We start from the raw sequence: 13,469 nt of genomic DNA on the forward strand, positions 1-13,469 counted from the left end.
GTGCATTTTCACGCAGCTTGGCCTCGTTTGACCGTAATATTAGCCGCATAAGAGGCTCAAGCAACAGAATCTTTCAATTGATGCAAACAAAAGCATGGCCTTCGAGATTCAAACTGCAAAGATGGCGTCTATGACGTAACTGCTCGCGAAAGCAAGGCCTTCGATATTGGCATTTACTATTGATAAAAGCATAGCCTTTGAGATTTGTATTGCACAAACATGGCGTGTATGACGTAATTGCCTGTGAAAGCAAGGCCTTCGAGATTGGCATTCACTTCTGCCATCGCGTTGGCGTAGACTCATCATCATCGTTATTTGCGGAGAACGGGAGGAGTTCGAGCTGGTTGGAGCTCGCATGGTCGCGCGTGCGGTTCGCGGTCGGACTCGCCGCGCCGGTCGTGATTGCGTGTGCTTAGTTCTTTCGTGCCTACAGCTGTTGGTGTTAAAAAAATCACATATGTTGATTACATTTCTGTGGATGAGGCCGTCCTAAGCTCCGCGTTTCTATCCATCGACTAGATCGCGGCTGAGCGCGCCAATTTTCGTGCTGCTCGTAAGAACTGAAATAAAATTCTGTACCACTAAATATTTTGCCGTTTTTCCTGTTTTTCGGCTCTTACGTTTCCCGTCTCTTACGTTTATTTCCTACGGTCCCTTCAAAAACGTGTCAGCGGTGTTCTACTGTAATTAGAATATAAATGTGAAGAAAGTAAAGTGGACGAAAAGATAACTTGCCGCCGGCAGGGACCGAACCTGCGACCTTCGAATAACGCGTCCGATGCTCTACCACTGAGCTACGGCGGCGGTCATCCTCTCGTCCACTTATATACCCCATATATATATATATATATATATATAAGCATCAGCACATTAATCGTCAGTTTGTAACTTACGAGTCACACAGCGCACGATGATGACATGATAAATTCGAAGTGGAGGGTACTAGCTGCGATGGGTGCAGCCATCTTTTTTTCAGTGAGGGAGACGCTGAGCAGACGACGCAATGCGGATGAATACATATGGGGGTGCTAATCACCCTTCTTATTGGCTAAGGGGCCCTGTAGCCCTCGCAGAGCTGAAGGGAACTTCCAAGGTGGAGCATATATATATATATATATATATATATATATATATATAGATATATATATATATATATATATATATATATATATATATATATATATATATATATATATATATATATATATATATATATATAACCGCATGTTGGATTTTTTCTGGCTAGGTACATCAGGGATCTCTGCATTTGAACAATTTTCTGAAGTGATTGGGATATTACATTTCTATTTGTCAATTTCTTACTGTATTTTCATTCAGGCAGCTTGTACAGCAAGAACGGGGGCATTCGTAACTTTGTTGCATGATATCTAGATATTTGTAAAGCATTTTCTATATTACGCCTTTTATGCAAAATCTTGCGGAATAATTTAGTTTACCTGGCATTGCTTTTCTTTCAAATGTTTGCGCACGGTGAGCCCTTGTTGTACGCTACCTCAGAAGCAAAAATAGGCCAACGGCATTGCGGTTATATGGCCGTCTCTACTCTTTTTTTTGTTTCTCTTGCGTCTTTCCGGTGTGTTTTGTCCATAATAAAGTTCTAGTGGAGGCTAATGAATTGTCGAATAAAGCGGTGTGCGTATGGCTAGCAAACGAGTGGCGACCATGAGTAAAAAGCTCGTAGTGTGAAGCGGTCACTGCGCGCAAGTATTTCAGCTGACTGCACGTGCAATTTACTTTTTTTTATTACTCTTAATTCGAGCATGCGTGATGCTATTGCCCGATTACTCGTGCGAATAAGGTTTTTTTGTTTTCGTTCTTTGCATGTGCGTGTCCGTTTTGCGCGTTTTCATACACGCACCAACGTTCTCGAACTCTGTGACCGGAACTAGGCCACGCTGATGCCGCTTGACACATGATTTTTTGCATTCTGTTGTTGCCCCAACACTAACACAACGCTTAAAGAGGGATAAACTCCATTCCGCACCGCATTATAAAAGTTAAGTAGACTTCACGTGCCCTGTGTGGAAACGCGGCGCAAAAAACTACAGCGCATAGCAGACGCCCCTCGCTTTCTGCGCGCTTCCCGTGCGCGGAACGCCCACGGGTCCGGCGCAGCAGCGGCGCGGCGCGGGAGTTCACGGCAAAAGGCCCCCGCGGGAGCCGGCGCTTTGGACACTCCCCCTATTCTAGGTCACTCTACTGTGGGTCCCGCTACTTCCGCTCGGCTGCTACTAGTGTCGGCGGCCGCGCAGTAAAAGCGCGCAACGTTGGGCACGGCAGCAGTGACGTATGAAAGTCGTATTTTCAGGCGGGAGATTTGAAGCGCGCTAACACGATGCGGACCACTAAAAACGTGATTTTATTTCAAAATAAGCACTTCCTTGGCACAAAAGCAGCACTACGAGGTTTCTGGACCGCTATTTCAACAATCAACATCGACTTAATATTTGCCTTTAGTGTCCCTTTAAGCAGCAGTTGCGTTTAAGAGATTTCCGTTGCGTCTCTCATAATCATATGGTGGTTTTGGGACGTTAAACCCCAGATATTATTATTAAGAGATTTCCGTTTACATAGAGTCTACTGTATGTCGTGTGAGTTGTGTATTTCGTAAAAGTGTCCTTACTGAATTGAAACCACTAACAACTTGTATTTGAAGGTGCAAGATCAAAAGGCATATCGTAGAGCACCGATTGTGTGAGATATTGGCATTAAAGAGCATTGACACTATGATCGAAAAAGCTGATTTTACTCTAACGGACTCGTGAGTCGACTCGCTCAGGCTCACTCAGACTCAGGTCAAGCCACGAGTCTGAGCCTGAGGGAATTCAGCTGAGTAATGTGTCGGTGAGTTTGAGCCCAAGTGAGTCCGGTTGAGAAAAAGTTTAGTGAGTAAGAATCCGAGTGATCCCTCAGAACAAAATATATTTCTTGAGTGAGTCTCAGTGAGCTCGAATTTTATTGCCTGCCTATGCTCTCAGTGCTATGGTTAGTACATGTACAGTCTGTTTCACACTTAGGAGAAAACTGAAAGTGGATTGCAGTTCGCTCCAAGTTTTCCCCTATGCGAGAAACAGCCTGTGAACAAGTACCCAATCTATGCTCCGTCTCACCACTACCGTTCAGCACTGCTAAGGCTACGGGGTAAGCAAGTCACACTCTGGCACAGCAGAACAAAGTTCCAGATATAATTATCTTACAGTTGTCAGAGTTGAGACATTTGCGCTTGTTTGGCGCGTATTACGTCACATCGATGCCTGGTATGTTTATCCAATGCCTCCTAGACTAGATGCCTGCGACGTGAGCCGAAAAGCTGGTTCCCAGCCCTCTCCTGTTCCCTCCTCCTCCGCTCCACCACATATCACATATCTGTAGGCAGTCATAACTCCATGTGACCATCTACCTGGCCTGCATTGCCCAGACATGGTGTCCCTTATGACTGGGCCGCCGTCTGACTGCCCTTACAGACTTTTCAGACATGCAGGCATGGGTTGCCAACAGAAGCAATGCCACGGTAGCTTTTGGGTGCCGCTACATTACTATTTTAAATTTCAAAGGACCAGAAATTCCTTTCTCAATTTCACGAAGTTCCTGATTGGACAAAATAATTCGAGAGCCACTCATCACTTTGTTAAATTGAATTTCAACTGTATCTGGAATACCGATGTGGTCAGCACAAAAACAACTAAGGTGAAGGAAGAAAAACATAAACACAGTGCTGTGCTGTGTTTTTGTTCCTTTGTTTTAGTCATTTTCGTGCAGGCCATGTCAAGATGTCATCTAGTTATGGTTTTTGAATTCGTTCAAGGTCACAACGCCATTATTCTTGTGTTTATCAGCTGCTTCCTGAAATGGTGATGGCTCACTCCAAACTTTGAAAATTCTACCTGCCAAAGATAAGCACTTTCTCTCGATCATGGTGCAAGTTGCCGGGGTGTTTTGCGATTAAACATCAATGAACCACTTGTACAGAGCCCTTCAAACATGTTAGGTGCTAGTGTTTTGTCTGCTTCAGCTCCATAATCGCCTTCAAGATCATGCTGAAGGTGCCCTTGGAAATATTGTGTGCTGCAGGCAAGGTGGGATTTTGCACCATGCTCAACCCAGTTAATGACTTCCATCTTCGCTGTGAATAGGATCTTCTACCACTTTGCACTAACGGAAGGTCGCAGGTTTGATCCCGGCCGTGGCGGTCGTGTTTTCGTGGAGGTGAAATGCTAGAGGCTCGTGTACTGTGCGATGTGAGTGCACCTTAAGGGACGTGAACTCTTTCACGAGAAGTTCTTGATAAAAATATCTCTTGTGAGCTGTGCATTTCATAAAAATGTCCTTACTCGATTGAAATCACTGATAACTGGTATTTGAAGGTACGAGATCAAAAGGCATATTGTAAAGCACCAATTATGAGATATTGGCGTTAAAAGAGCATTGATGCCATTACCAAAAACGCTAGTTTTATATTAATGGACTCACGAGCTGACTCACTCAGGCTCACTCAGACTCAGGTCAAGCCATGACTCTGAGTCTGAGTGAGTCTGGCTGAGTCATATCTTGGTGAGTTTGAGTCCGAGTGAGTATCGCCGAAAAAAAAGTTCAGCGAGTCTGAGTCTGAGTGAGTCCGGTTGAGGAAAATTTTGGTGAGTCTGAGTCCGAGTGAGCCCTCAGAGCAAATTATATTTCTTGAGTGAGTCTGAGTGAGCTGCACTTTTTTTGCCGACCTATGATTGTGGTGCCTGGGAATGCATCGAACATACGTTCAATAGCGCTACCTTAAAAAGACACTTTTGGTTTCGATACCAAGGGGGCGGCTTCTCAGTGACGTGTCATGGCAGTGTGATGTCACGGGGAGACAGTAACTCACAATGTACTAGCGGCAGATCTGTCATCTGCTCGTGGTGCACGTAAACAGCGATGAGTTAATTGTCGCCAAGACCCCGACAGTGATTTCTGCAATTTAGGCTGCATGCAGGACACAGAGTCCGCAAACTTAGTGGAACTGTGTTGACTCGTCGCGATAATGTCCATTCTGGTGGGGCTGGCTTGCTGATGCTCAGCGATGAAAACTTGAAAATCAAACTAAATTATTTTATACCTGTTGTCTGACTCCCGTGTTTGGAGAGCTTTGACACTGCGCTTCAAGGAAACGAAAAAATCACAGCATATCCACGGAGTGAATGATGATGAGTGGGCGAAGCTGCGGAGGTTCATCGGTAAACCGAGAATCTTCCGTGAATTCTGCCCAGTACATCATCACCGACGTGAGATCTGGCGCGTTTATACTAAAGGTTCGATGAGTTATGACGACTTGCAGCTCACTTTAATTTTACATGTACGCTGTGAATTTTCATTGTTTAGAAAACCATTGCTTCAGAAAAATCTGGCGTCTTTCGTTAAGCAGCTGGCGTCTTTTCGTTTTGCTTTAGAAACATCTGGCGTTCTTTCGTTTTGCTTTTACAAAACATCTGGCGTCTTTCGTTGGTTTATTTCATCAATCAACGGCGTTTTGAACAAAATTTTTATTGTTTAATCACGCACAGGAGAAATCTCACCAGGCACTACCTTGGAGGTAAAGAATGGCTGCTAATGGGAATGAGAGACAGAAGAAGTCGGCTTTTAGCTACCGCTGCGAATTTTTTATTGCTCAACAACGCACAGGAAAAATCTCCCACCGGCACCACCTTGGAGGTCAAAGCGTAAGACTGGTTACGCACTACGACTACGACTACGACTACGAGGGACGAACGGGTGCCGCCTTAAGGAGCTTCGCCCCTAAAACATCTCTTTTACGATGTCTCAAAATCGTGTCAGTACTCTTTTAAAATGCACGCCCTTTTCGATCATTTCTCTTGCTTGGAATGTGCTGCCGCACTTCAGGAGTACGTGGAATTATTTTTTTCATGCGCCAATGTCTCTCCATTGTGTGTGTTTCTTGTGTTTTCTTGGTTTTTTTTTTTTCTTTTCGCACATGAGAACGCACGGACGCGGTGCGGCTGGTTTCGGTTTCGTCCTCCGGGTGGTTATCGCTTCTCGCGCCCGCAAAGCTGATGGCTGTCTGGTTTCGGTCACAGAATGCGGATGAATACATATGGGGGTGCTAATCACCCTTCTTATTGGCTAAGGGGCCCTGTAGCCCTCGCAGAGCTGAAGGGAACTTCCAAGGTGGAGCATAGTAAGGGGGCACAGCGACAGCTATAACTCAATTAGTAGAACACTACATGTGCCTAGCAGAGGTTGTGGGTTCAGCTCCCGCCAATGGTAAGTTGTCTTTTCTTCCACTTTCGTTTGCTTGTTTGCATTCATAATGATATTGAGCGTAAACACTAGACAAAAGACAAGCGAGAGGACAAAGACTTATTTATAACATTTCTCTCTGTATTTAAATAAATAATACTTCTTCCTTATTCTTCCCTGGACTTTGTTATCTTCTATTGACCAAACTGTATTTTTAAATTTTTAAATTTTGCTGCTGTTCTAGCTGTGGCTAGAACAGCAGCATTTTTGTTATAGTTCGCTCACGTCGCACGGCGTTCCTCGACTACTAGCAGTATTTTCTTTCAATGATAGTTCTTTAGATGGCTGCTAGCATTACAGGAAGTTAAGAAATGTTAGCATTTAACGTATCTTCTATATATACAGAGTCATTGCGGTCAGGATCATACCACCGAGTTCGTAGCGTCACTCACTGGACTGGATGGTGTTGAAATAGCTTACGTGAAAGCGCAAACGTTCCTCCAAGTAAGTGAAAGAGAGTCTGCGTTGCTTTGGAAGCGAAGCGCAATCAATTTTATGGCTCACTCGCTTTTGCGAGTGAGCCATAAAATTGCAGGTCTGTGATGTCCTCATGACATCACAGACCGCCAATATTTGTGACGTTATTTGTGACATCATAACGTCACGTCACATGATGACGTCATCACATGACATCGTTAGTTTGCATTGCCTCCGTGATCGGTGGGTCAATCATGGGGGCAATGCAAAACTAGGCGATCTGTGAAAAGCTTGCAATGGCTCTAATCCTGGAGGCAGTGCGAAACCACGTTACGTTCAAAAAGCATTCGGAAGGAGGCGGGGAACATCGACTGAACATCGATGAACCAAAAGAAGATGGATTTCGCTTTCGAGTAACCTTAGGCAAATGCGTAAGGGACATTGCGAGTCTTTTTAGTACAGTGACCGCATCACGCCCTATCAGGAGTTGACCGTTGAGAGTGATTTACACTATTTTATTGCAAATACATCTTACTACAACTTTTGATGCGAAAGCTTTGTATTTATCTATGTTAGTATGATTACACTAATTCTGTTCAGCATACTTTCAAATGACCAGGAACGAGTCAGCAAACGTTGATTCACTAACGTATGGGTTAAAATATTCTGCAAAAAAAAAAAACAACTCCGCACAACCTACGAAATATATGGCTTTCCTGCATCCCCTTTTGACTCGTGCTCTCAACCTTTTCATTTCTTGTTTAAACTTCAAGTACTTACGACACGCTTACACGGCAGCTGCTGGAAACTTGGCTTTAATCAAAGGTTGTTGCCTGTAAGGACCATTTAATTTATTTGAATGACATCACACGTCGCTTGTCATGCGCTTAAAACTCCGAACTAATGAATTGGATGGAAGGAGCAGGCTCTTCAGCCGAACACGTGCAGCATGCGGTATACGTATATTGTGCTTTAACGCAGACACTGTAGCCGAAGCCCGAAAGCTGAAATCAGTGATCCATAATGAGCCGGAAAGTCATTTTGAGTGCGCCACAGCTATAGGACAGTCGCGAAAAAAAATCGTCGCCATACACGCAGATGTACACATTGATGGCTAGCAGACGGCACCAGGAGCAATCGACACTGAACGTGCTCCTGAGGTCAGCTCCGCTCGATTTCGCTGGGCATTTTGCTTGAACATTCAGTACAAATTGCTTTAAGAACTTTCCCACTAATGTTTCAATAACTCGAGCAGGACAGACTGGCCGGTAGCGTCGAGCAGCCTTCACGCAGCGAACGCGCGCGCAAATATCGGCACCCGAGTCTCCTCTCTGACGTCACACGCGAGAGGGTGCCACTCAAAGATCTCGAGGCGAATACTGTTGGAAACGGCATCGTTATGAGTCGATTTTATACAGTTATATAATTTAAAAGTAAACATATTCGACAGCAATTTGTCTGGCTGGGTGAAATTATAAGAATAAAAAGACTCTCCAGCCACGTTTTGTCTTTAGTTTTCTAATTTTAAAAAACTACCCTACATTTTGAGACCCATTCGGTCTCTTCTTCAGGGGGTGAGTGCCCGGCCGGCTCCGAAGCTAGTGCTTTTTAGTGTCTCCCTCTCCCCTGTCTTTCTCCTAACCGCACTTACATCGGCGAGACAAAAGCCTTTCTGGAAAGGATATGGCAACACCGAAACGACGTACGTAACTGCAATGCAGCATGAAACGCTCTCACAAAACACAGCGAGAAGCTGGACCATCGCATCAACTTTGGGTCATCGAAACGGAAGGTAGCCGCACCAAAAGACAGTTCTTGGAATGTTGGCATATTCAAACGACACCTGGAAACATTAACTGGTCAACAGTAACACAGGGTGTCTACCGACCGGGAAAACCGGGAATTCTCAGGGATTTTGGGTAGTCTGGAAATTCTCGGGGAAAACTCAGGGAAATTGTGCTCCCATCAGGGAAAATTCACGGTAACTTTATTGAAAGGCAACGAAAGTCGCGGTAGCGCTGGCTCGATATTTTGTGAACGCATTTTTCAAATCAAACGGCCGCTGCGGCTGCGGGGAAGTGGCGCACCTCGATGCTGTCATCGCCTTCGGAGCGGTGGAGTGGGAGAGAATCAGGCTAATGCGCGGCATGCGGGAACCATGAACCACGACACATTATATCGCGCAATGTTGTCAGGATGTTGTGTGACTACGCGGTAGTTCTGTATTCTTTCTCGCGCGTGCTGTACGTTAGCGCCCGATATGGTGTTTTTGTTATTGCCGCTTGTCAAGTAACAAGCATGATTAATTGTAGAAGCGGTAGCAGTAGATGTAACGAGCTTGAGTTATCTTGCAAGCGATCGCGATAGTTCAGGAAGCGGATATCTTCGACAAGGCTGGTATCTGGCAAGCCATCCCGATCAGCGAGAAAAAAGACGACGCTTGTTGGCTGTTATCGGAGAGCTCACTCGCTCAGATCCCGAGCTTCAAAGATGCTATTTAGGACTCCGTGAAGAATAGAATAAATTTCCAGGCGAGAGCTAGCGTAACTCACAGAAAGTGAAAGCTTTTTTTTTCTTTTTTTCCCGATGAGGGCACATGTTGAAACAGGTTTTAGGCAGTCGACCGATATTTTGGGGGGGCTGCAGCTCGCAATTACCAGCCACACCACGTGGATGTTTGCTACAAAGCCGAATTACAAAAGTTTTCAGAGCCAAGGCATAGCGGCGACCGAAATTCGCGACACCAGCACGGGTCCCATTGGCTCGATTCGGCGCGCGATGTCGGAAAACAGTAACGTTTCCACCATAATCGGATGTGCCGTAATTCAGGCTGTTACCGTGCTTTCATGAGATCTTAGCCCGCAGCTATATTGGTTTCTTTTTTTGCGATTGCAATTGTATAGACACTCCGACGCGAATTTTATGCCTTCGCCATGATCTTCCTTATCAAGTCCAAATCGCGATTACATCACCCCGCGGGTCGTATGCTCCATGCGCGAGTGAAAGCGCGCGAGCGCTGCCGACGAACGCAGAGATGAAACGAGCCGACCGTCTCGTTCGCGTGATGGGCACATAGAGATAGGAGCCGGCGGGTTGGGGGGAGAGGGGGGGAGGGGGCTGCGTGAGTCCGACAGGAAGTGCGCACTTTGTACCAGCGGGCGTGGTCGCGTGTGCCGCGGTATCTTTAGTGGGGATCAGCAGACGGCTCATACCTTTGCAGGTATTGTGCTCTAATTGCAAAACTTCCGTTGAAGCCATAGCAGTGGCGGATCCAAGGGGGAGGGGGGCGTAGCGGCGACCCCCCCCCTTAAGCCAGCCCCCGCCCCCTCCCTTCAGTGCCTGTTGTTCACCTCCTTTGTCAAGCTGCCTGTTGAGTTTGCCCCCTTTTTCAGGCTGCTTTGCCTGCCACTGCCCAAAAGGGGTAAAGAGAATCTTGTCCCTGCTGTCTACCTCTCTCATCGCTCTACCTTTTCCTGCTTCCCTATGCACATTTACAACGAAGGCTTCTTACGCACCGCCATAATCCCCTCTAGGCTGTTCTAAATAGGCGTGACCCACCAAAATGCACTGCTGAGCGGGGGCTTCAGCCTTTGTAACCCCACCCCCCCCCCCCATTAGGTACCTGAATCCGCCCCTGAGCCATAGATAGCGCACTTCTCTCAGTGCAGCGGCTGCATTTTCTGAAGGAGCGAGCTGCCAGCCTACATTCATATAAAATTCCTCTTTGTTGCTATCAGATTTACTGTTTTGCTCTCGCGGTGAAACTGTGACTCTTTTTTTCTAACGTGGGATGGTTTTCGATGTTTTGCATTCGTGGAGAGCAAATGGTTCGGCTGGGCAACATGGTAGCAAAGGCGTTGCATTGCTCTGGGCAACGCGTGAGGATTTGACAACAACCCGCAGCAGCAGAACAAGCGCAATTCCACAGTATATTAAACCCACATTTTTTTCGTATATACATGTGACACTCGGCAAGGCATTTAACTGTGATTGCTGCACTTCAGGCTCAACAAAATTGATTTTTTTTTCACGCAAAAAATAAAAAAAAGTTTTTTCATGTTGCCATATTAGTTGAGCATTCTTGTGGCATTTTCAGTTTAAGATTAATCCTTCAGTAACTATGCCTTGCATGAAAGGTCGAATTTCAGTTTAACGAAGATTCGATATAACGAAGTGAGTTGCCGCTTTTACCATACTTCGCTATATTGAGGTTTAACTGTTCTATGTACTATTCAAATGGGATTAAGTCGTTTTTATTTTCTAACGTGCGTATTAGAGAGTGACATCACCGAGCGGTATGGTCTCTACCCATCTTGACATAAAACAAAGTTCTGCTTCACTCAGGGAATTTTAGCACAAACACTCAGGGAAAACCTGGAAAACTCAGGGAATTTAGAAAAGTCAACTCGGTAGACACCCTGGTAACAGTAACAGTGCCAGTAATTGTTGGTAGAGTTCAATGGGAAGGAACTGCAGCTTAGCTCAGCAGTGAAATCCAGTCAGAGTGTTTTTGTGGCTGATTGTCATTACAGGCCTGGACAGTTGCTTTGCCTGGCACTATGCTTGGGCTCCCTGGTACCAATAGCACGAGGCGATGAGGAGCTGTGGCAAATGGTGGTCAACAGTTGCGCCCTCTTCTGCCAGGACCTCCATGCAGCTGACCCAGACACCTGCTCCTTTGAGGTGGGCATTGTTGTCATCCATGTGCTCATTTGTTCGCATACAAGGATGTGTTGAGGCATGTAAAACCGTCTCACGATGAAAGTGATCACCGAACCTCCAACCTTCGGATTACGCTCCCGATGCTCTACCAATTGAGCTACAGTGGCGGTCCTCCCCACTTTATCGGGTATTTACAGTCGAACACGGATATATCGAACTCGAAGGGGATCGCGAATCAGTTCGATATATGAAAAATTTGATATAAAAAAAATACAGGTCCCAAGACCTTACCAGTGGTGGACGATCACCTACAATCGGCACGTTCAAGAATGACAACTAATTTCGCACACACGATGCAACAGAATGTTTTATTTGCGTGAAAAAAAAAAATCGCTTATCTTGGCCTGATTTTTGGTCTTCGAAATGAAATAAGTTGTAGACGCTGGCCTCGATCTTATCGAGGCTGTGCAGGTGCGACAGCCCGGTTCCCTCCATGTCGCCGCAACGGCGAATCAAGCCGAACACTGCTGCCACTTCAACGGTGGAGTACGCGTGTGTAGCCGCCGCCTCGTCCGGACGATCTTTGTTGCCACCTGAGCTGTCGGCCTGGGCATCCTGGGTCCCTGCAACCGACCGCAGCTACAATGTCCTCGTCAGTTAGGCTCTCAACAGCCTGAACATTGCAGTCCGCTTCCACGAAATCGTCCACAGACACTTCGGGTGGTACGGCAGCTGGGAAGAGGGACGACAACTCGCGAAACGCGTCGTCTATGCGCTCGTCGTCGCAGTCTTCACCGGTTTCCGCGAGTTCCGCCGTCACGAAGCCTGCCTTTCGCAAGCAGTTGGCCACAGTGTCCGTCTTCACGTCTCGCCAAGCGCCCGTCATCAGTTGAATGGCACCAAGCATGTCAACCTTCAGCTCGGTGCCCATGCGGAGGCTGACCAGCAGCCTATCAAGGAGTCGCCTCCTGTACCCACTTTGAAGGACTTGATGATGCTCTGGTCGAGCGGTTGCAGCTTCGCTGTCATGTTGGCTGGCAGAAACTTCAGCTCAATGTTTTTGAGCTCGCAGGTGGTGTGGTGTTTCGAGCAGTTGTCCACAAGAAGGCAAGCGCGACACCCCGACTTGCCCAGCTCGACGTCCCACGCTTGCAGCCATTCTGTGAACAGCTGACGCATCATCCACGCCTTCTTGTTTGATGCGTAGCGAACGGGGAGCTGCTTAGAGTTCTTGAAACAGCGCAGTGCCCTTGCTTTCCCGATCACGAAGGGCTGGAGCTTTCGATACCCATCCATGTTGGCTGCCAGCAGAACGCTCACGCGGACTTTACTCATTTTGCCGCCGTGACACGTGCTACCCCGGACGTCGAGAGTCTTGCTTGGCAGCATTTGCCACAAATAGACCGGTCTCGTCGGCGTTGAAGATTTCCGCAGGTGAAAACCTCGTGGAGATTTCCGGCCACTACTTTGTCATCTGTTGCTGGATGTCCTGGCGTCTTACGGCTTCGCTTTTGCCAGAAATGGTTTTGCCGACGATGTTGTAGCGTTGCTTAAATCGGTGAAGCCACCCGGTGTTGTCGGCGAAATTGTCTTCACCGAGTGCAGCAGCAAACCATTTGGCCTTAGCCTTCAGCATTGGGCCATCCACAGGAATGTTCTTCGCGCGCACTTCTAAGAACCAGGCATAGAGTGCCTGTTCTACTTTCCCGTGGGCAGGAGTGCGCACACGACAGGCTCCTGACGTTCGCTGCTCTGCCACGTTTGCCTTGATGTCTGCCTTGTTCTTCAACAAGGTGCTCAGCGTGCTCCATGGTATCCCGATGTCGTCCGCCACCGCCGAACTTTTTTTCGGCCACCTGAACACGCTGTATGGCTTTCAACTTCGTCGCAAAGTCAAGGTTCTTGCATTTCTTGACGCTGGCCATTGCTACACGAGAAGTCGAAAATTCAAGCAGTCTGCAGCGCCTTTGCACAGCACGCACGTACGCAAAAGAGGAATGCGGGGGTATGCGACAACTCACGGAAGTGGACTCCGCCAACAAAGCGCTCGCGATCAGTCGCAATGGCGGCGATAGCTACCC

At 47.0% G+C, this 13,469-nt stretch overlaps 1 protein-coding gene across 1 annotated transcript in view; it reads left to right on the forward strand.

Moving 5' to 3' along the window:
• LOC119390968 (focadhesin) overlaps positions 1-13,469 on the forward strand; it is a 395,558-nt gene that overhangs the window by 252,328 nt on the left and 129,761 nt on the right. Inside the window, exon 24 of the mRNA XM_037658681.2 lies at positions 11,259-11,409. Within this exon, the coding sequence (XP_037514609.1) occupies positions 11,259-11,409 (151 nt within the window). The remainder of the gene's footprint in view (positions 1-11,258; positions 11,410-13,469) is intronic.

Source organism: Rhipicephalus sanguineus, chromosome 4 (assembly GCF_013339695.2).
Source record: "Rhipicephalus sanguineus isolate Rsan-2018 chromosome 4, BIME_Rsan_1.4, whole genome shotgun sequence".
NCBI lineage: Eukaryota > Metazoa > Arthropoda > Arachnida > Ixodida > Ixodidae > Rhipicephalus > Rhipicephalus sanguineus.